General features: G+C 60.2%; 2 protein-coding genes across 2 annotated transcripts; one reads left to right on the forward strand and one right to left on the reverse strand.

Moving 5' to 3' along the window:
* The first annotated feature begins 7999 nt into the window (after positions 1-7999).
* Positions 8000-10532, forward strand: CSDC2 (cold shock domain containing C2). Its single transcript, XM_026038274.1, has 3 exons — positions 8000-8193; positions 8543-8665; positions 8799-10532. Exons 1-3 carry the CDS (start codon positions 8018-8020, stop codon positions 8959-8961), a joined length of 462 nt encoding a protein of 153 aa, XP_025894059.1. The 5' UTR covers positions 8000-8017; the 3' UTR covers positions 8962-10532.
* A 1188-nt stretch (positions 10533-11720) lies between these two features.
* On the reverse strand, positions 11721-23338 carry PMM1 (phosphomannomutase 1). Its single transcript, XM_026038291.1, has 8 exons — positions 23251-23338; positions 22092-22209; positions 21024-21100; positions 20448-20539; positions 17957-18056; positions 16900-16975; positions 14652-14767; positions 11721-13838 (listed from the first exon to the last, which is right to left on the reverse strand). Exons 1-8 carry the CDS (start codon positions 23317-23319, stop codon positions 13716-13718), a joined length of 771 nt encoding a protein of 256 aa, XP_025894076.1. The 5' UTR covers positions 23320-23338; the 3' UTR covers positions 11721-13715.
* Positions 23339-27667: the final 4329 nt, after the last annotated feature.

A 27667-nucleotide genomic window follows, 5' to 3' on the forward strand; every position in this document is an offset into this window, starting at 1 on the left:
GAAGAGGGCACGCAAGTGCCAATCCCCCAGGAGAGGATGGCTCTTGGAAGAGGATTCAGGCTTAGGAGAACAAACCTTGCAAGCCCTTGTGGCAGTGCTGACTGGATCAGCTCTCCCAGCAGCAGTGGAGGGAGCCATGGGGGAGACACCTCTGCCTTGGCACCCAGTGCCCCTGCCGAAGCGCTCGGGACGGCCGTGGCCTCACCCCTGCTACCTTGACAGGTAAACCTCGACTTCCCCACACCAGGCAGAGCAGCCCCGAGCCTGTCTCCCGGCTCTGCAACGTGCCTGTGGCTTTCCATGCAGCTCAGATGCCGTGACGCGGCTCTGGGACTTGTCACTGGAACAGGTCTAGTTGATACCCTCATATTCAGCTGCACAGAGTAATTAGGCTCAGGGAGACGGACATGTCTGAGAAGCCAAAGCCAAGCCACAAACATCCTCTGTCAGGAGACACCCAAGAGAGCTCTGCACAACACAGCCCCTGCCCCACAGCTGTTTGGGATTCCTGCAGATTTGACTCCAGGATTAGAGGGGCCTRCATGGTGGGCTGCAGGTGAGCTCCATCCTCCTGCTCCGGAGCGAGGCCAACATCACAAATCCTGCCCAGCCTGGTTTTAAAAACCTCCGGTGTTGGAGGCTGTGGTGCTTTCCCAGGCAATCTACTTGAGCAATTAAYTGTCTGTTCGGTTCAAAAGTGTTTCCTAATGTGTGGCATCAATCTTGCTCGTGCAATTTAAACCCCATTACTCCTTGCCCTGTCCCCGATGGATGTGCGTGCTATCGATTCCCGTCCTCGGTGCAGGCAGGGCTCGTGTCGTGCTGTGCCCTGCAGAGGGAAGGGCTGCGGCCGATTTACTGTGCAGCCTCTGCCCAGGGAGGCGACTCTCCTGAGTGTAACCCCACTGGCGAAAGGCAGACCAGAAAGAAAGATGTTCCTGGTGTTGGGAGCTTGGTGTATTCCATCCCTTGAAATGGGATCCCCAATAATACCTGGATAACCCTGATAGCAGCGGTAAGGCACAGGTGACCACAGCATTCCTGGGTGCTGGAGGCTGCCCGGAGTGGGGCCCAGGCACCAGCTCACACTGCCAGGGAGAGCGTCTGTGGGGTGGCAGCAGCAAGGTTTGGGGTCCCAAAAGTAGTGACACGACCCTGACAGCTGCCAGGCAGAGTGTCTGTGGGGCAGCAGTGGGGTTTGGGGTCCCAGGGATAGCGACGTGACCCTCACAGCCACTGGGGAGGGTGTCTGTGGGGTGTCAGCGGGGTTTGGGGTGCCAGGGGTAGTGATGTGATCCTCACAGCTGCTGGGGAGGGTATCTATGGGGCAGCAGCAGTGTTTGCCAGGGGTAGCGATGTGACCCTCATGGCCACCGGGGTGGGTGTCTATGGGGTGTCAGCAGGGTTTGGGGTGCCAGGGGTAGTGATGTGACCCCCATGGCCATCGGGGACCTCACGGAGGGGATGTGCAGCAGCAGCATACCCCTCCTGGGTACGGGCAGACAAGGCGGCAGGGCCTGCCGCCCGTGCGCCCTCACTGTGCCCCCCAGCCCCACATCATGCCCCGCATGCCAGGCAGTGCAAGCAGCGCTCACACACACCCCACACATCCCCGGAACACAGGGCTGTCAACCCACTCCATCCCCCCACACACACTTGCTCCTTTAAGCCCGGAGCATCAAAGAGCGGCCTAATCCCTCCCACCTGCGCTCCCCCCGGCCGCTCCCTGACGTCAGGGCAGGCGTGCGGCTCGCTCTGTGTGTGTGTGTGTGTGTGTGCGGGGTGTGCAGCAGCGTACACCCGGCGTGCGGGGTGTGCAGCAGCGTGCACGCGTACGCCCGGCCGGCACCGCCGAGCCCGCGCAGGCCGCCGGGCCGCAGGCCACGCGGCTGCTCCCGGCCCCGCAGCCGCAGCCGCAGCCGCCCCGCGCGCGGATGCTCTGCAGATAAAGCCCAGCGCCCGCCAGGCAGGGGTTGCTGAGGAGGTAAGGGCACGCAGCGGGTGCCGGGCTTGCCCCTGGGGTTGGGAACCGCGCGCGCTGGGGTTTGCCGCCTCGCCGCTTGCTCTCTTTGGATGCCGGCGAGGCGCACGGACGAAGGGCCACGTCCCCGCTGCGTCTCGGTTGGTCCTCGCGCGGCTTCGGAACAATAACTCGGCGGCGGCCGCGCTGCCCGTGCGGCGCGGCTGGCAGGGGGTAGCGGCGGCTTCGCCAGGGCGGGCAGGGGCAGCCGGCACCCGGCTCGGCGCGTGCGGAGACGGGAGGGCGTCATCTGCAAAAATGTGCCCGGCTAAACCCCCTTGGAGCTGGCCTTTCCCCGGGCTGCCCGCGCTGTTCATTCCTGCAGGCACCAAGGTGCCTTCACAAAGGAGGAAGGATGGGGATGAGGACACTCGCGTGGGGTCTTTGAATGGACACCAGTTTAATTAAAAATATCTATCTATGTCCCACCAGCCGGGTTTTTGGGATGGATGCATATGTGCTTAAAAGGTGCCTCGTGCCTCCATGATGGCTTCTCCTTTCGCTTCCCCTTGGCTTGTGGCAGCCTGTTCGTCCTCCCCACAGCCCCCGTGAGCATCCAGCGCTCGCTGGGGGAGCTTTTTATGCCCAGTCCATAAAGGTGACATTCGTATTTTAGCGCTAACGAGGCTGCACCGTAGGCGAGACTCTCTCAGCAAAGATCCTTGGAGTTGGCAGCGGGATTGGCTTAGGTGCGGAGGGGAAGCTCGCGCGGCGCATTCCAAGTGAACGGACCGTTTATTCTTCTGATGGCAACCGGCCCCGGCGAAGGGCTTTTTAGCATGCGGGGTACGTGAAGGAAAGCGTTCGCATTGTGATTTAGCTCTGAAGGGCTGAAAACCCCAAACCCCAGGGAGCGGGGGGAGTGGGGAGGCTTTCATTAGCATCGGACAGCGCCCACATTTATAAAAACCTGCCAGGCGCCGCGGCTGCCGTCCTGCAAGGAGACACGGAGAAAAGCAGTGGCCGAGGCACCGCAGGGAGAACCTCCGTGCTTAACCAGGCCGCTTCGGGAAGCTCCATGGAGGGAAGCTCCACGGCGGGAAGCTCCACGGCGGGAAGCTCCATGGAGGGAAGCTCCGTGGGGGGAAGCTCCACGGTGCCGGGGGGAAGCTCCGTGGCGCCGGGTCTGCGGCCGCCGTGGCGGGGCGGGCGCCGCGCTGCGTGTGCAGGGAGGGCGCTCGCTCGCTCGCTCGCTCGCTTGTTCAGACGCCGTCTAGACGGCGCGGGCTCGCGGCGGGGACCGGCCTCCCCGAGGATGAGGATGGCAGCAGGCGAGGATGAGGATGGCGACGGGCCAGCAAACGGCTGCCGCTGCTCCCGACCCCGCAAGGGCTTGGGAGGTGGCTGCGGAAAATGCTCCCTTTTATCCCTACCCCTGAGGAAGGGAAACCCGAGCAAGCCCCCGCTTCCTAAACCAGAGGCTCTGGAGCTCACGGCAGCTGGGGAAGAGGCAACAGAGAGGCAGGGAGTGAGACCTTGCTGGGAAAAGCAGCAGCGGGAAAACAAGCCCCAGGCGGTCAGCGGCGAGGGAGCGGGAATGCTGGGGAGAGGGGGCCGTGAGGGCGGCCGGCAGCGCACGGCACCTCGCCGGCTTTGCCGTGGATGTGGGRGCCCAGGGCGAGCCGGGAGGGCCCAGAGCGTCACAGCCCCTCGAGCCCCCCCAGCCCCTCGGAGAGAGCACAAAGAAGAGCCGCTGAGGACACGGAGCCCCTTAAATATGTGCTCCAGAGTGACGTCTGGGGGGCTTCCTTCGCTGCCGCGAGAGCCTGGGGAGCAGCGGGCAGGGAGGAGCAGCGAGGCCGGTGCCTCTTCCAAGGGCTCCTTCCCCTTCCCGGGGAGCCTGACAGGGTGTTTGGTTAAACGGGGTCACAGCCAGCGCCTGAGTCACGGCGTTTTGAGTGGAAACGGGGGCGAGAGCGAGCGAGGGAGACAGGGATTTCAGTTTGACACCCGGCAGCCCTTTGAGGGCAGCGTGATGAATGGGGCGCTTGGATCTCCAGATGAAAGGCGATGTGTCTAGTGCCTGTCGGCGTTAATTGGCCTGGGTTTTGCGTAGTCTCTGACGGAGCGCGGCTGCCTGTCAGCCCCGCTCCCAAACGCTCCCTTGGAAAAACACAAAAGCCGCTCTCTGCCACCGGGGCACCTGAGAAAGGAAACAAAAATAGCAGTTTTGCTCTGGGGGCCGGGGGCTTCATTGGTGGATTAGATCTCTGGGGAGGAGGGTGGGTGCATGGGCATCCTCCTTGGCGCCCAAGGGTGGTCTCAGCAACGTCCTGGGCTCCGAGGGCTGTTGCCTTCGGCACCAGGGTGAAGCCGTGACCTGCAGAAGGAGGAGCAAGGGATGGGGTGGGATGGGGTGGGATGGGATGGGATGGAGGTGCACGGTGGCCGGTTGCTGTGCAGGGAAGCCCTCTGGCGCCCCACGGCCCAGCCGGCTGCATCCCGCTGTCCTCGGCCGCTCGGGTGACCTGGATTTCATCCGCACGCACACGGGATGGACCCGGTGCGTGCCGGAGCACGGGTTGTCCGTGGTGCCCSTTCTCCAGGCCAGGGCTCGTGCAGGAGGCTCTCAGCCCCGGTCAGAGCTTGGAGCAAATGCCAGCAATGGGAGAGACGGGAAAAGAGCCTCTGCTGCCCCAGMGCCTGCTGCGTGTCGCCCGCTAGGGCTGCGCGGAGGGCGATGCAGCCGCCGGGATGTGGGGCGCACGGCAGGGAGGGCTGGGAGCCGCTCCGGCTCCCCTGGAAGGGGAGGAGACTCCGGAGATGACATGCTCACAGCTCCCCGCTTCCCCCAGCCCTTCCTTGCCATGAGTTTAATTTCCCCGGTTCCTTTGTTTGCTGCGGGGATTTAAATGAGGCTGGAGCTTGGCTATGGCGYCGGAGCGCCCCTCGTGCCAACGCTCCCGCTCCGTCTCGCTGCCGGAGAGGCACCAGCCTGGCCGTAGCCTTGGGCACAAAGGTTGGCTCCAAACCAGGGCGCTCTGTGGGTGTCTGGGGYGGTGCACCCCACACAAGACCTCGGATAACGTGATGTGCAAACACCATGCAAGAGGAATCCCCTGTCACTTCCTCCCTTTTTGCCACCTAGAAATGTGAAATAATGCAGGTTGACCTGGGGGTCTCTGCTCCAACCCTTCCCTCTCACTGTTTCAAATCTARATGTAATTTCCAAGTAGGAGGAGGTTGCTCAGGACCGTACCCAGGCAGACGCTGCATATCTCTGGGGATGGAGATCCCACTGCCTCCATGCACCTATGTCCCCACTCTCATCCCTATCCATGATGAGCCACTGTCAGGCTTAAGGGTCTTCCTTTTGCTATACAGGGTTTCTCTCTTCTAACAGAATGTCCCCGCACTGGGGCAAGAAACCTATGCAGTAGAGACGCATTTCCATGGCTGCCCCTCTTTGGCACAGCTGGAGCMCCCCAGGGTGCCTCTTGTGTCCCCGGGCAAAAGTGCCGAGCTTGTGGGGCAAATGCAGGTCACTCAGTGGAGAAGGGCAGCTTGCCCTGCCAGGAGCACCCCACGGGCCCCCCTGCACCACCGCCTATCTCAGAGCAAGCTTGGTGGTAGAGGGTGAGAGGAGCTCTCCGCTGATCCGGGAGACCCGCGTGCCTGGATGTCTCCCCGAGCCATGGCGTCCCGCTCCTGCTGCATGACAGCGAGCGGAGCTCCCTGGTCCAGGGGTCCCGGTGTCCCTCGCAGGGTGCCCAGGGTGGTCACAGCAGCCCCATGCAAGGCTCAGTGGCCCCAGGCAGGGGTGATTTCCTCTTCCATGAGCTGCCGAGACAGTTCCCACCGGCTCACATTGAAGCAGACTTGAGCAGCCGCCAGTGCTCGTGCTGCTTGGTGGGAATAGACGGGAAGCAGGAGGCTTGGAGCCTCAGGTCTTGTCTTGGCAGCAGCTACAGCACGAGGCCTCCTGTGCGAGCACCTCCTCTCTTGCCTGCCTCAGTGGCGGCAGCAGCACAGGATTTGCCGCGTGGCTGGGGAGCCGCGGTCGCCGCGTTGCGTTGGGCCGGATCTGGGAGCGCCCTGGCTCTCCGTGCGCCAGTCCCCATCCAGTGCGGGTGCCAGGGGCTCCCCTGAGCCGCAGAGCTTCTTGGGGCGCCCCTGGGCCTCTGGCCAAGGCTGGTCCCAAGGGTAAACCAGGCCCTTCTGGCACAAGCCCCGTTCTGCTGTCCCTTCTTGTGCCYGGACCATGCTCATTCTGTCTTTGCCGGGCTCCCCTGCCTCCTTCCTGCCTTCCTGTTCTTCTCTTATCTTTGTTTTGCCTTGGAGAATCCGGCAATCCCTGTGGTGGCAGCGCCACAACGTCACCTGGGCTYGAGGGCTGGATCCCCCAACTCGTCGCGCTTCTCTGGAGCTCCGGGGTACCCCAGCGCCCAAAGGAGCCAGGCTCCCCAGGAAAGGTGGCATTGGCCAGGGTGGAAGGAGCAGAGCCACCTGCCTTCAGGCTTTGCAAGGCTCATGAGCGGTGCTGCTACAACGACAGCTAGATGTGGATGGAGCCCCAGCCGGGCTGGGGCTGGGGTCTGGGTGAGTGTGTGTGCGTGGTGAGGGAGGACAAGCTGCCTGCGTGTCCTGCCTGAACCCGCAGCTGCTCCAGAAAGTGCCTCCTGTGCCCTTGGTGCCTGCTATTTTTGGCATGGAGGTGACCCCCTTCCGCACGCTCCCCAAGGACTCCACTTCTCCAGGGGCCGCGAATGAGTCAGAAAGCACATGTATAAAACCCAGAAACCCTCTGGGTTTTGTGGAGCATGAAGCACGTCTGGCAGGGTGAGCTCTGAAGGCACCACGCAGCCCTGTGGGGACTTGGGGACGGCGAGCGCGATGCAGGGCACACGCTGCTCCACTCGGGGGCACGGGGAAGCCCCTGGCCGGGGACCTGGTGGACAAGTCCCGGAGCAGCCCTCTGTGCCGGTGTCAGGGAGCTCGGCCTGAAGCAGACGGAAAGGGGATCCGAGAGCTGAGGAGGGGCTGTTGGAACTGCCGGGAGCGCCGCTGCYGRAGCCCCAGCGCGTCGGAACTGCCGGGAGCGCCGCTGCCGGAGCCCCAGCGCGCGGCCGCGGTGCCCGGCGTCCTGCAGCGCCTGCCCCACGGCTGCCTCGGCAGCGACGCAGCCGCGGTGCCGGCGCGGGTCTGCCCCGCTCCGCTCTAGCACGAGGGCTGCAAAGCCTCTTGCAAGGCCAGGGCAGGGGGTTCGCTCTATTTGGGGTAAGAGTGTAACTTTTTGCCAAACCCTGAAGTCCTGGTAAAAACTGGGCCCGCTGATGAGRGTTGTTGCCGGGAATGGGGAGTGCCTGGGGCAGTGGGGAGGGAGGAGGCTCCTGGCCATGTGTTGCTACCAAGGGTGGCAGCAGGGCACTCAACACTGTGCGCACAGTGACGAGGGCTCTGCGAGAGCCTCCCTGTGCCATTACGGGCAGGCGTGTCTGGGGCTGGGGTTAGGGCTTGAACCACRCACCAGGGATCACCCTTGCCTTGGCGCCTGCTTCTCAGGTAAGAAAAATGGGCATAACCACCTCTTCTCCCCTASTGATGCATTTCCACATTGGTTTGCTAGCACAGGTGAGATTTTCTGGTGCCCCAAAATGACAGCGAGGGCGCTGGGTACTGCTAAGCAGTTTTCCATGGCTAGGAGAGCTGTGTCAGAGCGTGGAGATGGTTTTAGGAGTGAGGTACCTTGTCTTCTGGGGAAAAACCTCAGCTACTGCTGCTGGCCAGACCGATGGCAGTGAAGCATCTGGAGACRGGCTTTGCAGCGGCGAGAGGACAGCGTTTCTCCTGAGCAGGGCAGTTAACGCCTGGCAAAAGCTGCTGCAAAAATCTCTTGAATTATGTGGTGTTTCTTACTGCTGTTATTGCTGTTATTGCGGCCGCGGGGCTGCTCACGGCTTCTCCCTCGCTCCTCGCCAGGTCGGAGGCCGCCGCGGCGCGCGGCCGTGAGCCGGGGCCCCCGCTGCTGCCGCCACGGAGCCTCCCGCCGGCCCCGCCATGTCGTCCGAGCCCGGCGCGCCGCCGGCCGTGCCGCCGCTGCACTCGCCCAAGTCGCCCGTGTGGCCCACGTTCCCCTTCCAGCGCGAGGGCAGCCGCGTGTGGGAGCGCGGCAACCTCCTGCTGCGCGACCTGCCCAGCCCGCTGCCCACCAAGAGGACCAGGACGTACTCGGCGTAAGTAGCCCTTGGGCATGGGAACTTGGCCTTCCTCACCGTGAGGAAGGCCCCGTGGGCTCTGGGCAGGCCTGGTGGTGTTACTTGTCTCCGGTGAGAAGGCCTGGCTGTGTTGTTTGTTTGGGAATGTGCAGGAGTGCACTGGGTCAAGGRGTTTCTGCATCCCAAATGTGTGAGTGGTGCCGTCCCACAGCTCCTCGTGGGGAAGAAATGCCCCAATTTTAATTATTCTTTAGGAAACCTGCCGTGGCGGCTCATGGCTGAGCTGCTCGGCGCGATGCCGATGCCGGTGCCGGCGCGTGCCCGGCGTGCTCCCGGATGAGCTCTCCTGCTCTCTCCCCTCCTGCAGGACGGCTCGTGCCTCCGCCGGCCCCATCTTCAAGGGCGTCTGCAAGCAGTTCTCGCGCTCCCAGGGCCACGGCTTCATCACCCCCGAGAATGGCACAGAGGACATTTTTGTTCACGTCTCCGAGTAAGTCCTGGGTGGGGGGACACCCGCAGGGTGCACAAATCCGGGTGCCCACRCACAGCATGTGGTGCCAGGCAAGCGCGGGGCCAGGCCGGGTGTCCGTGCCATGGCCCCACGGCCCGTCCTCTCCCCCCAGCATCGAGGGCGAGTACGTGCCAGTGGAGGGCGACGAGGTGACGTACAAAGTGTGCCCCATCCCGCCCAAGAACCAGAAGCTGCAGGCCGTGGAGGTGGTGCTCACCAACCTGGCGCCCCACGCGAAGCACGAGACGTGGTCCGGCCAGATCATCGGCTCCTAGGCGGCCGCGCGGGGCGCCGCGGTGAGCGCGGAGCCGGGGCGGCCGGGGCTGCCCCAAGGCACGTCGGTGCCTGCGGCCGCTGTCTTTTATACCGTTACCGTTTCCTTAATGTCTGTCTGTCTGTCCCACCCTCTGTGCCCCCTCCCCGGCACCCCGCTGCCCCACGATTCGGCCGCCCCCGCAGCACCCCGGTCCCCAGGGATGTGGTGCRGGAAAGTGCCAGGGCCGCGTGCGGAGCTGAGCTTCACGGAGCTGGGATGGGGGCCGCCGAGTCCTTCCCGCTCCCTTCCCTGTCGCTCGGAACTTGGGTCTGTCACTCGGCCGGGAGAAGGGTGACTCGTTTCCGTGTTAGTTTTTGCAGTCTGTTTTTAACGTCTCCACCAGCTCAGACCGGGAGAGCGAGAGGCAGGAGGAACGGGCACCATCCGGACYAGCAGTGGGTTATTTCCTATAAATCCTGGGGTGCCTCAGGTTTTGCGGGGCTCTTTTGGGGGCGCTCGGTGCCGCCGAGCACGCACATCCCCACGGGGGCCTGGCGGGGCTCAACCCTTGGTGATGCCCTGAGATGGGGACGTGCTGCCCCATGAGCTCCAGAGGCAAGAAGAGAAAAGCAGAGTGGCTTAAAGAAGGAAAAAGATGAGTTTTAAGGGGAAAAGCAACCCAGCGTTCAAGGGTAAGTGCTCTGGGGTGCACGGGGGCTCCGCTCGCTGCAGGCGCTGGCCAGTCCCCATTGCCAGCCCCACGGGCACGTGTGTCCCCACAGCGGTGACTGGGGATGGCCGGCGGCCCTGTCACTGCTGCCCCGAGTGCTGAGASCGAGCCCAGGAGCTGAGCAGCCCCCGGCGCCATGGGGCTGAGCCCGGCTGCACTCATGTCCCCCGTGGCCGTGTGCGGCAGCCGACGCACTGTCCTTGGACCGAGCTGAGCTGGCTTTGGGGGCCACGGCTCCTTCCCCTCTCCCGTCCCCGTCCCCGCTGCCCCGTGGGAACGCCCCTCCACGTGTGTGTGTGTGTGTGTGTGTGTCTGTAGTTTGCCGTGGGGCAGCAGGAGAGGGGCCGGCGGGCCGGGGCGCTCGCAGCCCCCGCCGCGGTGCCTTCCCCGGCTCGGGCCGCCCGCGGACTCCCCCTGCCCCCTTGGTGTAGACAGGGTCTCGTGTATGAAGCACAACCGTCGAGTTTTGGTCTTCTCCRCCACGTCCTGGCCACGCGGACCCCGGCGCTCCGGAGGAGTGGGGAGGACGGGGACCATTCCCTGGTTCCCTGTGGGAACYGCTGGCACCACGAGGAGCAGAGGCCTGACCGAGGGCCTGGGCAAAAGTCAGCACAGCCACTGCCAAAYGGGCACGTTTTACATTTTCAACCTTTCTGCGGCAGCAGCGGGGTCTGCCATGACGGGGGAAAAGAAAAACAGGGGGGCAACGGCCACCCCACCCAGCGTGGGGCGGGACGGCTCCGGGCGATGCGGATCGGGCACCCTGCCGCCCCGAACCCCGGACTTGCTCCCGGCTGCCTTGGCTCCCCCAAACCTCCACCCGCTGCCGAGTGAACCACGGCCATTCCCCGGAGCTCCGGCGATACCGCGCCGGCTCCGGCCTCCCCGGACACGCGGGCAGCTTGGCCAAGACAAACATTGAATTTTCTTTCTTTTTTTTTTTTTTTGGAAATAAACTAAACCCCTAGAATTGTTGGTGTTTTTACAACTCTGGTGTGGTTCCCGCCTGTCTGGCCTCGTGTCGACCTTTGTAACGTTGGCAATAATCCATTAAAAGTGACTCTCCCGCGTGCCCTGCCGGCGCTGGCTCTGTGTGCGCGCGCGCCGCGGGACAGGACGGGATGGGCCGGAGGGCTGCCAGCGTGGACGGTGGGAGCAGCAGGTGGGAGCGCGAGGCTGGTGTGACGCAGGAGCAGCGGGAGCCTCTCCAGCCATGAGGGGTATCGAGGTCCCCTTCGCTGGCCACAGGGCTCAGTGCTTTCCCCTTGCTGCCACTTGTCCCCAGCGCTCAGGGGCCGGAGCAGAGCCTGGCACAAAACACACGCTCCCTCCATGGGTGTGACAGCTTTAATGGGATTGATTTTATATATATATAATATATATATACCTGTGTTTAAATATATTTCCTATTTAACAGTTAGCATCAGTCAGACAGGAACTGTCCGTCCGCAGGGATACAGAACCGCACGGCCACACGGATCCCACTGCGGGGCCCCCACACCCGCCCGCTCACGCCGGGAAATCCTCCCCGCGCATCCTCAGCACCACGGAGCACCCGCTCTTGCCTCCGCTGCTCCATGGGGGCATCCTGGGGAGCCCCTCTGCTTCCCAGTGGCCTCGTGCCACATCCAGTGTTCAGCCACCTCCATAGCAGCATCTCAGTGCCTCGAGACCCAGGGATCCACAGGGTTTGCGATTCCCCCTCCTCTCCCTCCAGGAACACAGGGATCTCCTGGCGGGACGTGCTCCCCACTAGCCTGAGCTCAGGGTAATGCCGAGGACACTGGGAAAGGGAAAACTTCCTGATCCCCACACCCAGCAATGCCACCGGGAGCGGTGTGGGACAGAGCCTGCTTCTCCCTTCACGTGCACTTGTCAGCTCAGGCCCCAGGGCCGCCGTGATGTCTTGCACCGTTAGGGTCAGAGCCTGGCCGCCAACACCATGGAGCTCTCCAGAGATCCTGCTGACTTGGGATACACTCACAGGAAAACAAAAAAAAAAAAGAACAAAACAGAAAAAAAAAAAAGAACAAAAAGAAAAATGCAAAAGAAAACAAGAAAACCACATGTAACCTGATCCACAGTTAAACAGAAAAGGAAGAACCACAAAACTTGACTCCTCCATGAAGGTTGCCCCAGAGGGCTAAAAACAGTGGTCTGTGGTCTAAAAACGTGTCAGGCTTCTCCAACAGGCCCTCTTCTCCCACTCAGAAATTTTGTCTGGGTGGACGGAGGAGCGGGTGCATCCGTTGGGGATGGCTGGATGCCTGGCAGACCAACGCACTCATGCAGACTCGATGCATTAGAGACTTGATGGGTTGTGGAGTTAGGAGGTAGGGTCAAATGGAGAAGAAAAGCACCCTGACAGTGCCGGCCATCAGCACCCTGCTCTTGTGACCGTGGCCAGGCGAGTGTACCRAGGTCCACTCAGGCTCCTGCCATGYCCCAGATCTAAAAGCACCAACGTGTCTTGTCTGAGCAACTTGGTCCCTTGGTTAAGTGGTAGCCAGCTGGGAAATCTCTCTCTGCGGCCCATCTACTAGGTGCAAAGAGCAACTGGGCTACAAGGGAGAGGCAGTTGGAGTGCAAGGGAAGTAGGAACAAGAGGAAATACAGAAGACAGTAACAGCTCAGCGGGGACAGTGACATTGGCAGGGACATGGTGAGAAAAGCTTCCAACGTGGTGAGGTTTTGCAGGAACCTCTGGGGCACAAACAGCGGGTACTTGTCCCCCAGGCAGCTGTAMGGAGGGCACCTCCCTGGCGAGGGTCCCCAAGTGTCTCGCTGAGCACCGAGCTGTGACGAGGGCCACCCCAGCGTGACAGCCAGGGCAGTGTGAGGGGGAGGACACTGAGAGGTTTAGCTTTGCCACGCATGAAGACCCAGAAGAAGAAAGGAGATGAGGACATGTGAGAGACACTCTGAATCACTGCCACCCTAAAGGCGGCCGGCCGTGTGAAGTGAGAGGGTAGGGAAGGGGTAGTGGGAAAGGCAGGTTTGGACGGTACTGCTGAAGTACATATATCCACTGGCACTAGGAACCAGTCCTGGGCTCTACTGGTCATCTCTGAAGACATCTTGGAGAAGGACATAACAGGAAAGGAAGGAGATTAGTCTCTGTTACGGATACCTTGGATAGGTTGGGAACTGGCACATCAGAGGCTCCAACGCCTGAACAACATGTGTGTGGGTGAGAAGACTGCTGGTGTCTGCCCTGTCTTCCCATAAAGTGCCCTACGCTCACCAAACACCTGGGGTCCTCCAGCCAGTGCAGCTGGCAGCCTTGGCAGCTTCTGCAGGACATGAAGCCCACTGCAGCCACTCTTCTGCCATGAGGTTCACCAGTTTCTTCAGGCACCTGAGCAAAACCCAGAGTAGGAGCACAGCCATTTAAAAAAAAAATCAATTCCTAGGCCAGTGTAAGGACTGTCCCTGCGTGGAGCTGAGGTGAGGGATGCACACAGGCCCCGATGGCTTGGGACAATGCGGACACCTTGTCCCTCTCTGCTAGGATGTCACTGCAACAAGCTGGGGTGGCTGCTGTCCCTTCCTACCAGGGGCTTGGAGCAAACTGCACCTTGCTTCCCCAGAGAGTGCCTGGAGCCCGAGCACAGCCGTCCTCCCTGTCAAAGGGAAAGAGGGAGAGAGATGCGAGATGCACATTCCCTTGTGCAGCAATGTTAAGCCAAGCAGAGCGAGCAAGAAGAGAAAAGGGGGAGGGAGCAAGAGAGGGACACGCACACTGTCATGACTAACCATTTCAAATGCTCTCAGATCAAGAAAGCAGCTATTGCCTCCCACCCAGGCCTAGACTAGAAGAGTTTTTCTGGAGACTGGGCCTCTCTCTTGCCCAGCCATAGATGGGGTGTGCTGAAGGGCTGAACAACGGAGCCCCGCTTCTGCACGCCCACCCGCATTCACACACTAAATCCCCACCGCCTCTGGAAGTGCCTTCCAGTCTACCCTGAGCAGATTTCCCAAGTGAAGGTGCTTTTCCTCATGGGGGAGGAGAGTGGCGGAGAAGGGCTGCAGGCATCTCCCAGTCAGCACTCATTAGCTCTCTCTGGAAAGAAGATCTCGCGGCAGCGCTGGACGGTGTCCTGGGGGCACTGGACACTATGTCCCACTGTTCGGGGATCATCATAGATTTCATAATCGTTCCCTCCCTGAAGGAGAAAACAGSGAAAACGTTAGCAAAGCCTCGCTGGGGCCTCCTCCAGCAGCCCACAGAGTGTTCTGTCCTGCCTGGAGCCTCCATTTGCTGCTGCAGGGCAGGTCTCCCGGTGCTGGGCTGRGAGCACGTTCCCGTGCAGCATCCCGGCAGGCAGCAGCCCTGCGGGAACGGGCTGCTCAAGCTCTGCTGGATCCCCCGCTACCCATGCACTGGCTCCCGCCCCCTTGCTGCCCCTCTTCTGGGCCACCTTGGAGTGCTGGAGAGCACTGCATCCCCTGGGAAGGCCGGGAAGGTCTTAGGCCAGCACGGCTTGTCTGGGAGGGCAGGGGCAACCCCAGCCCTGTTCATGAAGGGTCTACCAGGAGATGGGGTGGGCACGTCTGGCAGCATCTGGAAGGGAAAGCACTAAGTGGGTGGCTAAGCAGCAGGAAAGCATCGCCCCCCACCAGGCTAAAGGGAAGGCAGAGTCATTCCTGAAAAGCCTCTCTTTGGTGTTTGGGGCTTGACTTCTGGGTCTTGGTGGCCCCAGGAAGGTCTGACACCACCAGCGTGTGCTGCAGCGGGGCAAGCACCTCCGATGCAGACCTAGCACAGCAAATCCACTGTGATTTTGGCACCATGCAGATGGATTTGCAAACATTACGAGCCCGCTGCAAACGTGCCCAGGCGACAGCATCTCTCCTCCCGCACCGCTAGAGGTCTGTCGGCCACTGGCAGAGGCTCCAGCACAGGGAGCAGCGAGGGAGCAGCTCGGCACGGCGCGCATTTGGAAAGGAGATGGAGGCTCCATCTTGGGGATACTCACGGGGGTCGTCTCGTTGCCAAAGAAGTGGATGGTGTCAAAGYGCTCGTCGTCAAGCACGTCGAGGCAGTAGCGCTTGTCCCAGCCCTCGGGGAAGACGTCGAAGCTGATCATGCCCCCTGCGAGCAGGGCGAGAAGCGTCGGGCGGCGCGGCCAGACCCCTGCTCGGGACTGGGGGTGGGTGCGCGCGGGGCACCCTCCAGCACCGCGGCCTCCACCCGCCTCCGCGGCAGCCCGTGACRGGACCGTGCTGTTTCCATGGCAACCGGCGGGGGTGACATCAGCAGGGCTGCGGTGACATCCGCGCGCGGCTGGCGCGGGTGGCAGCGGCAGCCGGCGGGCACGGCGGGGAGCGCGACACGCGGCTCTGCAGGGCGCCCAGGCGGGGATTAGGCCTCACTGATCCGCGCCGACGCGCTCGGCCCCCGGCGTGCGGCAGGAGCGGGCGCCGAGTCCGTGTCCGTCCGCAGAGGGATTTGGGCATCAGGCTGCGCRCTGGGCTCCCGTGCGGCTCTCCCTGATGTCTCTGCAATGACCGCGCTGGCTGCGCGCTCGGAGTGCCACGGCAGAGGCGCGGCGGTGCGGGAGCTTTCCCGGGGGGCACACACACGGGCGAACACCCGCATGCACAGCACAGTCTAAACGGGTCAGAAGCCGGCCCTGSGTCAGACCATGTCACCCCTGCTCCGCCTTGGGGCACTCACTGTGCCCACGCAGCACATCCCCATCCCCTGGGGTGCTCCGTGTCCTGTGGGAGAGAGCTTTGAAGCCAACCCTTTCCTGCTGCTGGAAGAGGGGTTGGGGTCCTGAACGTGCTGCCCGTTCCCCATGCACAGGGGAAGGAGCCTGCACRCCCAGCACGGGGCAGGGGATTCACCAGGAGCCTGGCTGATCCAGGCAAGGATCAAGGCAAGTGCCCTAGGGGATCAGGAACGGTCCAGGCTCACRTGGAGCCTGCAGCAGAGCGAGAAATAACCCTGAACACCCATTTTCTGGGACAGTGCTCTCAAAGCCCTTCCTCTTTTGCTATCCAGAGTTATTACCTATGAAAAATGCAGCGTTTCTCTGGGTTCTGTCCTTTCCAATAGAGCTGCGCAGCAAGCATGGCTCCTGACGCAGCTGCAGCAGGGGGAAAATCAGACAGAGCGGGAGGGAGGCCTGCAGCGAGGACCACAAGCACTGCCCCTGCTCTGAGCAAGGCACGGCGCCCAGAGCCCCGTCACCTCCGGGGCTCGTGCCCTCCAAGCCCATGATGAGGCCCTGGGAGCCTCACCAGAGGCCCATCCTTGCTTTTGGATGCCTGACCCGAGCCACCCCGTGCTTCCTCTGCAGGGTAACCTGCAGCTCCCATCACCTTCCCATTGCCCTGCCCCTGTCCCCTGCGTCCTTCGGACACGGCCGAGGGCCCTTTGGCTTCCTCTGCTCTGACAAACAGCCCGTGTCGATGCTGCAGGCTGCACAGGACACTCTTGGCAGGATGCTGAGGGGAGAGGGGAGGAACACTCGGGATGGGGGATGCTCTCGGAAGACCACAGGGCCAAGAGCTCTGTACAGGCAGGGCCAGGAGCGGAGCGTCACCAGCCCCGTCACCCCCTTGTCCTCTGGCTGGATTTCCACGCAGGACCTCCTTATGTTAACACACGCCCGCCCTCTCCGCCAAGAGTCTCTTCCCAGTTYAGCCCCACCACTTACAGAACCTCGTTATCCTCCTCGTCCATTGCCAGCACAGCTGAGCCCCTCCTGCCCTTCCTCACCCTGCTAAGCCGGCTGCAGAAGTGCAGCTCCGGCCCGAGAAGCGGCCCTGCAAAAGGCCACGGAGCTGCAGATTCCCGGAGCGCAGCAGCGCGCGAGGCTCCCTCCTCGCTCATCCCGCTGCATTCCCAGGGGAGCCCCGCGGAGGCCGGGACATGCCTGGAGCTCCGCCGGCTACCCTGCCGCTCCTGATTGAGCCAAAGCAGACACATTGGAACAGAACAAGGCTGGGAGAGGCATGGAAAACACCGCCGGGCAGAAACCCCTCTGCACGGCCGATTCCCTGGGAACAACATCCACGGTTTGCTCCCTGCCCACTGCCCTGCGGTGGACGCGACACCCCTGGAACAGCTCCGCAGGAATGGAAGCTCCYCCGGGAAGCACAGCTCCAACCAAGCCCCTGGAGGGAAGAGCCAAKATCCCTGCTCCCTCTCCCAGAATTTAAGGGGACACAGAGTAGAGAGGCCAGCGCGAAGCCGGGGTTRCACCCCCTGCTCACCTCGAGAGAAGCGCAGGCCTTTGCCGGCAAACTCCCTCTGCAGAGCAGCCACAAACTTCTCCCGGATCCGCTCTTTCTACAGAGAAGGAAAAATAGAGGGGTCTGAATGAATAACTGGATGTTGCCAGTCTGTTGAAAGGAGCTCACTGGGCACCAGCTCCGGTGCATTTCTCTGCTCTGACCCCACTCCCGCTCTCCACTTCCAGAGTGCCCCGGGAACTCTCTGTGTTCTGCAGGATCCTGAATGGCCATTCTGCTGATGGCTTCAGTTCCCAGGGTGCAATCCCCTCCTCCTTGGGAGCTGGACGCTGTTTAAGCAGCTTTCACCCACGCTGCTGGAATAAGCAGCCCCATGCTCTGCTTATAAGGACGCTAGCTTAGGCCAGCTTCAGCAGGCTACTGGGAAGAGCAGACCACACACATCCCTTGGCAGTGAAATGCCGCTGCTTCAGCTTCCCAGAAGTCAGCTTCCCAACCCAAAGTTTCTGGCTTTGTTTACATGTCTTGCAACATCTGCCTGATCCCTGTTTCCCAAGAAGGCTCCCACAGGTAGAAACTGCTCTGAGGGCAGGCTAAACACTTCAGGGATCTGCCATGGCCCTCCCAGGCCACTGGTTCCAGGTCTTCCAGGTCTTTTAGGGCTAGGTCAGCGGGAGAGGCAAGAGGGCTCCTGGGCCATCCTGGCGGGGCAGCCTGTSCTGGGAAGCTTGGGGCTCTCTGAGGTTTTTAGGCGGGTTCCATCTTTGTTGTGCACAAGGAACCCCCTGTGAAATACGTGTCTCCGTCGCTGGGAGTCTCCTGCATCACAAGGAACACTGCTGGCAGCCTCATTGCATTGGGAACCCCCAACAAAGCTAAATTCTCCCCTTTATCTATATCTCTCCTTAGACTTTCTGAGCAGCAATCCTGCCTCCACCTTGCTGCGCGTGTTGGCCTGCCGCGCAGCTTGGAGCTGGGATCCTTCCCTTGGGCAGGGGAGAAGCAGCAGGCCCTAAGAGCTGTGATGGTGCAAGACCAGCAGAGAAGGGGAGGGTGAGCCCAGGACAGGCCCGCACACCTTGTCCAACTCGGAGAACTCGATTCGCTCCTCCGGGGTGCAGCTCCGACCGATGGGGGAGATGTTCAGCATCCCGTTGCGAAACTCAATGAAGGTCCCTCTGTATGCAGGCAAAGGCACAGGGTTATGGAGGGTTTCACAACAGGGATAGGCTGAGAGAAACAGACTTTTCCAAGGGAAAGACTACTCAGAGTCTGCAGAAACATGCAGTGGGAAACAAGCTGTGTCTCCCATAGCTGCTTGTGCATCAAGAGATCAAGAGCCTTGAAGATGGCCAAGAGGCCTGTGGCAGCAGACCAAGGCCAGGCTTCAACAACTCTACTTAAGCTCTCCCAGAGGCTCATAGTTTTATGAAAGGAGACTGAAAGAAGAGAAATAAGCCCTTTTTTTGTGTGTGTGTGTCTGTGTGTGTGTGTGTGTATCTTGGGGACTAACTGGAGGCAATGGACTGAGGTGAGAGGCTAGGGAACACTTTCTATTGTTTTAACAACTGCAAGGACAGCTATGATCCAGACTGTACCAACTACCTGTCGAGACTGTGGCATCTCCATCCGGGAGGCTTTTCAGAAACTTTTATCTGTGGTAGATGAGTTGGGTGGAGCTCACGGTGCCTTGAGGCAGTAGGATGGAGCAGGTTGGTGTAACACACTCCTGATGCAATGTGCTGGCTGATGAGCAATCACCATCTCTTCCAGAGATAATCATCAGGTAGGACCTGCAAGACCTTTGTGTCTCTTGACTTTCCCTCTCTACACCTTTCACCATGGTTCTTATCCTAGCTTGCACAGATAGGACAATGTCCTGCTTGCCACCCTTACCCTGCACTGATACTGCTGCTCTGCCAGTCCCTCCACAGGCTGGCAGAAAAATACTCCCTTCTCTTCTCTCTGTGAGAAACCAGGCCAGTTTTGTTGACTTCGTAGCCTGGAATAGCTTTCAGAGGGTGCAGCCCAGGGCCAGCACTGCTGTTGCTAACATCAAGGGAGGACAGCACAGTCAGTTGGAAAATAGACTCAAAGCTCTTGTAGAAACCTAGCTGGAGAATGAAGATCCCTTTCCAGCAGAGGAGTCCTACGCTCACTAGCCTTCCGACGTCCCTTCCAGGCCTGCCTGCTCTGTGATGGAGCGCTGGATCTAGCCTCCCTTCAACTCGTATCCTGACTTAGAGCACACTGAAGGAGGAAGGAGACACAGGCAGTCACATCTACAGCCTGCTGGGCAGCATCTCTGCAGTGCCAGGGCTCAGGAGGCTCCTGCCCCAGGCCAGCACTTGGGAGACATCACTTCAAGCCCTTGCCTTACTGAAAATCCCCAAAKTTAAACCCACAGAGGCACTTAGGAGCTGCAGCCTTGTTGGGCGTTGAGCAACCAGAGAGCAGTGAGGCAACCCCACAGCCCTGGGCAGCCCACGGTTGCAGGGGCCTGTTCAGCCAGCGCTCCTGCCGAAAGGAGCCAGACATCCCGGCCCCTCTCGCAAGGGCTCCTGTTGCCTCATGGTGCCTCAGATCCGAGGACTGATTYGGATCACAGTTTAGCAATTTTCATTGAAGTCTAATTGCAAGCCAATCGCTCCCCTGTGCAGGTTCACTGTACAAAGGGGGGTGCCAACACACAGGAGAGAGCGGGCACGGACGGCTGGGGCGAGGGGAGGGCAGAAAGTCTTATTTCAATGGCAGTGCTGGCTCACATTTTATGTGCCATTCTTCAAGTGCTGTGACTGGCTTCAAGCATTTATGAAACTGTAGTCTGAGGGGTGGTTTGGCATTACACCCAGACTGGTTGAACTGTAGGCTGCATGTGGAGACAACCAACCTGCCACCTGTCCCTGTCACCTGTCCCCACTCCCTTGTTTCTGCTGGATCTAGCAATGGTGCAAGCTGATAATAGGGCAAGCYGATCCAGTGGACACTACCCTTTTCTCCCTTTTTTTGCTTCAGGCCAGGCCYCGTTATGCCGGACCTGATGTAGGGGACGTGAGCAGGGGCACACGGTTGGGATCACAGCAGGTCCAGCCTCATTACCAGTGGCTTGAAGCGACACCGAGTTAGACGCAGCAGGAAACCACGTGTCCAACCTCTGGACTTCTCTGCTGAGGACTTCAGCCCTCGCTCCCTCTGTCTGGAGCCTCACATGGCTGCTCACGCTTGATGCTCTCACCAGGGACAAGCTGTCACCATTGTCTTATAACAGACGCCGCAGCAGCTGTACCCTGTTTCCAAGGGAAGAAAAGCCGAGGGTGCAAAGAGCAGGCATGATGCTGGCAAACACTGCAAAGCCTCCAGAGCAGAGCCTGTCCTACATGGTTTGCCCGCACTGCTCAGCTCAACGGGACACTGATCCTACGTGGGGCCGCTTGATACTAAGCTAAAGCCTGCCAGACCTGGAGCAAAGACGAGCTCAGCAGCCCAGCTGTTCTCAAGAGGGTTCTGGAGGTCTGAGATCCCCAGAAATCAGTGGCACAATTCCCGTTTGCACAGGACTGAATCTTTACCGTTTCTTGGGCAGCTTCAGCAGTGCCATGTAGTTGAGACAGAAGTTGATGAGATCTTGCAGCAGCTCTTCTCCCAGGTGGTCCTGAATGGCCTAGGAGGTGAGAAAAGTAGGTAAGGAAGAGGAAGACATGCAAAGCCTGGGTTCCGGCTAACTTGTCAGGAAAAGAGCCTGCCAAGAGACAGCAAAGCCTTTTGGACTAGGCTTTTCTGCCCAGTGTGGATGGTGTGCAGTGAGGGGAGTATGAGAGAGCAGGAACAGTTACTGTTCTTGTTTCTGCCCTTTTTGGCTCTTCTGCCCAACAGGAGCAGCGGCCACAGCTGAGGTGGTGCCAGGAAACATGTGAGCCCCATCACAGCCAAGAGCTGAGGGAGGCCCCAGGCCCCTGAGCTGAGGCCCCAGGCCTTGCTCGACCCCAGGAACACATATGGGAGGAGGGGGACGATCCAAYCCGGCCGATAAGAAGAATAGATGGGGCTGCCTTTCTGAGTGGGACCAGAGACTGCTCCTCATGGTGCTCCCGGGAAGCGTGGGGATGGGAAAGGGAAGCAGTGTCTGCAAGAGCTGCTGGGCCTACCTGTTTGGAGACCAGCTGCCCGTTCTTGTACTGCACGGTACCATTCTCGGCAAAGACRTAGTCAAATTTACTGATGACTGGAGGGGGGGAAACAAAGGGAGGGAAAAAGGTTAGTTGAGCTTCATTCCTTGCTGAGGAAAAGAGGCTATATGGAAAGAAAATCGCTGCCTGGATTCAGGACCCAGGCAAGTTTTCTCCATAAGCCTTGGCGCTGCACTCCTCATCCCCCCATGCTCAGTGAGCGCCATCCCACACTGCTCCCTGCTTTTTGGGGAGGGACGATATTCCCAGCTCCCAGGTGGGATGCTGAGGCACGAGGTGGGAAGCGACCTGACTGAGGTTCAGGGCCCGTATCAGTSGCAGAACTGAGATAAGAGCTCCCAAAACACCAGGCTTTCCACCGCATGCACATCCTGCTCCCTCCCTWCCCCACTGCCAGGATCTTCCCTGGATGTAGTTACTGGTTATCTAACCCCGGCCTCTCCTGGGGGCGGTAAACAGACCACTGCCAGCTCAGCGGTTCATCTCACGCTCCCCTGAGTGCTRAATTGCTTCACGGTGTGGCCTCCCTCCACTAATGGGGCAGAAGAGAGACCTTAGTACCCAGCCGCGTGTTTTATGCTGATACTGGAGAGGAAAACAAGGCAGAGAGAGCGCGGGCTGCCTGCCTGGCTCCCCCAGGCCCTGCCCTACCTCCCAGCGCCGTCGGCGCTCGTGGCTCGTCCCCTGCTCGATGCTGCTCGCGGCCGGTCCAGCAGCTCTCGCGGCTGCTGCGGCCCTGGTTCCAGCCCAGCACAAGAGCCCAAGGGGGGTGGCCGCATGGACCCTGCCCCACGGATCCTGCCTRCTCTCAGCAGACATTATTTAGACTTTAAACAGCAGCTCCTTGGGCCCTGCCAGCGGCCAAAGGGCAGCGGTCACGAAAAATGGTGCTCGTTGGGTGCACGTGATGCCTTTGGATACAGAGGCCCCCCGTGCTGGCAGACGGAGAAGTCCCAGAGCCTCCAAAATGTGCACCAGCTCCTGCCCTCCCCAGCGTCTGCCCGACCCCTGCCCAGCGCCTCTCACCTTCATCACCCTCGCCCAGCTGCTCGGCTATCTTGGAGTAGTCCGAGCCTCCCACCACGCCAATCTTCACACGCTCGCGCAGCTCCCGCAGGAACTTGTCCACTTCTGGCTCGATTTTCTGGAGCGGAGGGAGCAAAAAGGCCGGGCTGGGCTGCAGCTGGGGGAGGCAGAGGGGCTGCAGGCCCCGGGGGCGCGCRCGCCAGAGCCACCCCGGCAGCAGTGGGGTCTGTCCTTCCCCCTCCCGAAACACCCCTGGGGCTGGGCAAAACGGCAGCCCTTGGCTTTCTGCTTCCACCCACAGCAGCCTCCAGGAACCGGGCACGGGCTGGCTGGGAACGTGGCTCCCACGTGCAAGCAGGGCCCCGCTGCTTGGTGCCGCGCTCGTGCAGGGCAGCGGGTCTCCACCCCACGCCRTTGGGGTAGGATGGCGGGAAGCCAGAGGGGCGGACAGGCAGTGGAGGAGGAGGAAACCCCAACGCGGGTGGTTTCTGGATGCACCTGCGACCCTTTTCCTCTGCCCACAGGAGGGCGGATATCGGTTCCCCACCTTCCCGGTTCCCGCTCCCCGCTGGGCTGGGCCTCGTGCAGCCCCAGGGGCAGAGGGGAGCAGGGAAACGCAGCCCCCCAGGCCCTTGCAGCCCAGGTTGCTCACAGACCAGGGCGAGGGCACCGCGGGGCGGCTTCCCACGGCGGGAAGCGCCAAGTGCCCCCCTGCGCCACCAACTGCCCCAGCTTGGGGGGACACTGGGCAGGAGGGGGGCTGTCCCGTGCCCCCCACGGGGGTCCCACGGCGATGGGGCGCCTGGGCTGCCTGTGCCCCACACCATGCCAGCCTGCACGGATGGCACCAAGCGCAACGGCTGGGTACAGCCCTCTCGCAGCGTAAATAAAAATAAATAAATGAAAAAAAAAACCAAAAAGGAAAATAATTAAAAAAAAAGGCCTATCGTTGAGAACAGTTATAAAAGATGTAGGWGGATTGGAAGTATTTTTTTTAAAAAAAAAAAAAAAAGGTAAATAAAAATAAATAGGAGCGCGCGCGCCGCCGTCCCGCCGCTGCGCTCCCGCATGCCCTGGAGGAAGGCGCCTCTGCTGGCGGCTGTCCCTGTCCCCGTGCCCGTCCCTGTCCCCGCCGCGGGGCTCCCGCCGGCCCCGGTACCTGCCGCGCCGGCGTGAGGGTCCCGTCCACGTCGAAGAGACAGAGCACCCGGGGCCCCGCCGCAGCCATCGCCGCCGCCGCCGCCGCTGCTCGGCCTCCGCGGGGGCGGCCCGGGGGCCGCGGCTGCAAGGTGCAGCAGAGGGGTGGGCAGCGTCGCGCGCTCCAGCCCCGCTGCCAAAGCGCTGCCCGGGGCCGGGGCGCTGGCCCCCTGCCAGCCTGGCTGCCGGCCGCTGCCCGGCCCCGCCGCGGATCCGCCCGGCCCGGCCCCGCCGCGGAGCTGCCCGGCCCCGCCGCGGATCCGCCGCCGCTTCCAAGCGCGCCCCGAGGGCCGCGCTGCCCGCGCGCGGGCGCCTTGGGGGGTGTTTGGGGGGGGTTATCAGTGGGGTTTGGGTGGGGGGCTGTTCATAGCGGTATCTGTGCCCCTAATCCCGTCAGCATCACCCTGCGGGCTTCGCTTCCCGCCCGCGGCGGCAGCGCGGTTGTAAATAACGCGTCCTGCCCGGCGCGCTGGAAAATACCCGGCTTGATTAGCGCGCAAGCAGCTCTGCCCGCGGAGAGCGGGTTTATCCCGGGCGCTGCAGCGCCTCCCGCCCGTGCCACCCTGTAGATCCGGGCTGCAAAGAGGGATGGAGAGACCCGGCAAGCTGGAGTCCGCCGGGAATTTCACTCCCCTGAGGAGAGGATGAGGGGGAGGAGGAAGCAGCGGGCACCGTTTGTTGTTCCTGCCTCTGAAGGTGCCCTAACAAGCTCCTCTTCCGTGAGCAGCTCACATTTTCTGCACTAAGGYGAGTCCGTTCTTTGCAGCAACTTCTGCTGTGACCCGCTTGGCAGTTACCCCGCAAGTAATTTGGGATCTAATTGGGCCATCTGGAAAAATCATATTCACAAGGTTCAGTGTTCTGCAGGCCTGTTACATAACGGCAGGGAGCCTGCCGAGCAGCAGTGCCGTATGAAAACCCCGCTCTTGCCTGAATTCCCTTCTAACAGCAGTGACAATTTGGATTTTTCAGTCTTTTTTTTTGCCCGTTGCTTTGCTTTCCTTCTCTCCCTTGGACATGCTCTAGCTGTGCTGGATGTGCTGGAGCTGGGAGAAGAATCTGATAGGTTTTTCTGAGTATTATTTGCTTCTAGAAAATTGTGCAACGTTTGTTTTTTCCCCCAGTTCTTTGCCAAGTTTGTTTCAAAATGAAGCGTTCGGGTGGCTTCTGAGACTCCATCTTTACTAGTGATTCTGTTTTTTTTTCCACATGCATACTAGAACAATATTAAAWATATATATATATATCTCAATGCCATTGGCCTGCTATGCCAATATTCACCATATTTCCTGAGGAGCGTGCAGGGAAAAGCACTGGGGGAAGTGAGATGGGGGAAGTACATCCTTGGGAGGGCAGTGGCTGCGAGCTCTGTGGGTCGCTCTGGATGCTCCTCAAGGATGTTCCTGGATCACAAGGATGCTCCTCTGGATGCTCCACAAGGCAGGGACCTCATTTTGCACGATGTTGACTGGAGAGGCATGGAAGTAGAGCTGTGGAGGCCTCTGAAACAGCGGGGGAAGCATGGACACCGCYTGGAGATGGTGCCACAAGCCATAGCAGGGTATATAAGGACTCTGGYTTATTTATGTCACAAAGAATCCCACTGGAAAGGAAACTCTTGACACTGTCGTGTCGCAGCAGGCAGCAGCGCCGCGGCAGGGAGCACCCGGGGGAGCTCCAAGCCCCATGGTGAGCGTTCACCATCCTGCACAAAAGACTTGAGTTTTCAGAGTCTCACAGGGGCATGAAACAGGCACGGTCTTGCTTGCCTTTACAGAGAAGTTCGGGATGTGAAGGGGTTCCAGTCCCTCCCCATGTCCAGGCAGCAGCACTTGTTATCTTGTGAGAAGCAGAATGCAAAGCTAATTTCTGAAAAGTACCTGATGTGGTGTCTGCTTTGGCCCCAGGTCACCTTGTTCCCCCTCTGGCTGAGCTGGGGCTACAGCCTCACGTGCTACAAACCTCACTTGCTGGCAATGCAAGTAGTTGAGACAGCAGCAAGAGGCTCGTCTGCCTCAAACAGACGCATCGAGTGGCCTCAGAGAGGTGTTACAAGCTGTGACACCCTGGCATCGACATCTCTGCAGAATCGCTGTCTCCTGGGCTGCCTCCTCCCCGGCCTGGTTGCGATAACCTGCGCTCAAACACTGCGCTCTGGGCTTGGATGCACTGAAACTTTCGGACTGCTTGAAATTTATGCTTAATTTTTAATGCGGTTTAAGATTATGCTCTATTGCAAGGCTCACCTGCGTGTGCTTTCTCCCCGATTAGTCAGGGTGTGAAGATTTACTCCAGAATATGAATATTTCAATGCAATGTCTGCCATCGCATGCTGAAGAAGGAGCAGTCACCTTCATGCATCCGGATTGCTGTGCTGCCAGGAAGCAACCTGCTGTTCCCCCATGCATCGGAGCTGCCTCCTAGTCCCCAGGCTCTCCAAACAGAGTGCGGGAGTCAGACACACAGCAACACCGGGGGGCTGCATAAAAATGCAAACCGTTGTGCTTGGCCTTGCAGTTATTATTGGGTCGCTCTTCTTCCCTCTTGGACTCCTAGATATCAGAATATACTTTGCATTCTCCCATTGTCAAATGTGAGGAGAGGAGAGGAGAGGAGAGGAAAGGAGAGGAGAGGAGAGGAGAGGGAGAGGGAGAGGGAGAGGGAGAGGGAGAGGGAGAGGGAGAGGGAGAGGTGAGGAGTTTGTTGGCTGCTGCCTGGCCTCAGCATCTCACCTGCAAACCACGTGCACCTTCCCTGTTATAAAATTATGAATCTGGTTCCGAAAGGGGGCAGAACAAATGAAGGGAATTTGGCATAGATGTGGAGACTAGAATTGGAACTAAAATATATTGCTGTGTGTATGCATGTTATGTCCCCATTCCAGTGCAGCATGGAGCAGTCCCACCACTGTAGGTAATTTGGGGTTAAACAGAGAGGACCCTGTCCCTGGGGGAATCTGGGTGCCAGTCTTTCCTTGACACCTGGGGCCAAGCAGGGGTCTGTTTCGAAGGCCTTGCTTATGGGCACCTTTCCCCTTAGCACCGCCTTGCAAATCCACTCGCTCCCGGCGGGTGGAAGCAGAGCCTCTGCAAGGGCTGGGCGCAGGAGCAGCTCCCCTCATGGCACAAGCGGGTCCGCGCCAGGGCAGAGCTCCGTCCCGCAGAGACCCGGTGGCACGGCCACCTCCCGGCCCTTCGCTGGGGCAGCCAGGCCACTAACACACACGGCTGCCCTGCAGCGAAGTCACACCGCTTTGCAGATCGTCATTGTCTTTGCTTTGATTTCTCCACCTTGTTTCTGTCATGTGGCTTTAAAAACTCCATYCAAATCATCTCCCTGGATGCTTCAATGCCATGGGATGCAAGCAGGTGAGCACTGGCACCTTCACAGTATTGCCTGCCTCAGGGCTAGGTGTGTGCCACTGTGTTTGCTCCTGAGTGAATTAGCTCTTGAGGACACAGCTGCCAGGGCTTAGTTATTTAATACTTCACAGCCACATTTAGAGCACCCCTGTGTGGCATGTGGATCCCTCCACGCATTCCCCGGAGCGCTCTGCACACGCAGCAGCTGCTGCTGCTGGGGATAAAGAGCCCAGAAGCAGCAGCAAGAGCAAACTCTGGGTTCCCAAAGGGAAGGCAAGTGCCCGAGTGCCGACCTCTGCCTMGCGCTGCCATTACAGCTGACGCTTTCCTTTGTTGGTGTTCCCAGGTATTTCACATGGAGCAAACACCGGCACTCGCTCGTGGATCCGCGTCACAGCTGAAGAGCACAGCCCAAAATAACCACAATCACGTGTCCTTTGTGAGAAGCCATTTTCTACTAGAGCTGATACAGACCGCTGCAGGAATGGGGAACTSGCGAGTTACCATCTCCGGGCCCTCAGGAAGCATCCAAAAGGCTCACCCAAGCACAAGGTATTTCTGCTCCAGAGCCACGCATTCCCTCTTCAATATCCTACCACCAATATTGCCTCTGTAGCTGCAGGCACCAAGCATGACAGCTACTTAAAGCTTTTTGTTTGCTTTTCCTCCCTTAAAAGTGTCAGCCCTGAGATGATCAGGATGAAGTCTGAGCCTGGATTGTGTTCAAACCCTGTTGGGCCTTTTCCTCAATAGCAGGTATTTTCTTTCTGGCTCACCCAGATGAGCAATGACTGTCCAACATGCAGGTCTTGTTTACCAAAACAGTCTCCCCCTGCTTAGGAGGGAGTATCAGCACGACCAGCAAAGGGCAGGAAYCGGCACTGCTTCCAGCAGCAGAACATGGCACCGCTTCCTAGGGCGGCTGCAGTTTCCCAGTGGGAGAGGAGGGAAGTGAGGGGCTCCTGGGCAGCTGTGCAGGCACACACATACAAACAGGAACACTGCTTATTTCTGTTT

This window comes from Nothoprocta perdicaria, unplaced genomic scaffold (assembly GCF_003342845.1).
Source record: "Nothoprocta perdicaria isolate Ctin4 unplaced genomic scaffold, notPer1 scaffold_206, whole genome shotgun sequence".
Taxonomy (NCBI): Eukaryota; Metazoa; Chordata; class Aves; order Tinamiformes; family Tinamidae; genus Nothoprocta; species Nothoprocta perdicaria.

Coding starts and splice junctions, on each gene's coding strand:
- CSDC2 (XM_026038274.1), top strand. CDS start 8,018: ATGTCGTCCGAGCCCGGCGCGCCGCCGGCCGTGCCGCCGCTGCACTCG. Junction 8,194..8,542: donor AGGACCAGGACGTACTCGGC/GTAAGTAGCCCT, acceptor CCCCTCCTGCAG/GACGGCTCGTGCCTCCGCCG. Junction 8,666..8,798: donor ATTTTTGTTCACGTCTCCGA/GTAAGTCCTGGG, acceptor CTCTCCCCCCAG/CATCGAGGGCGAGTACGTGC.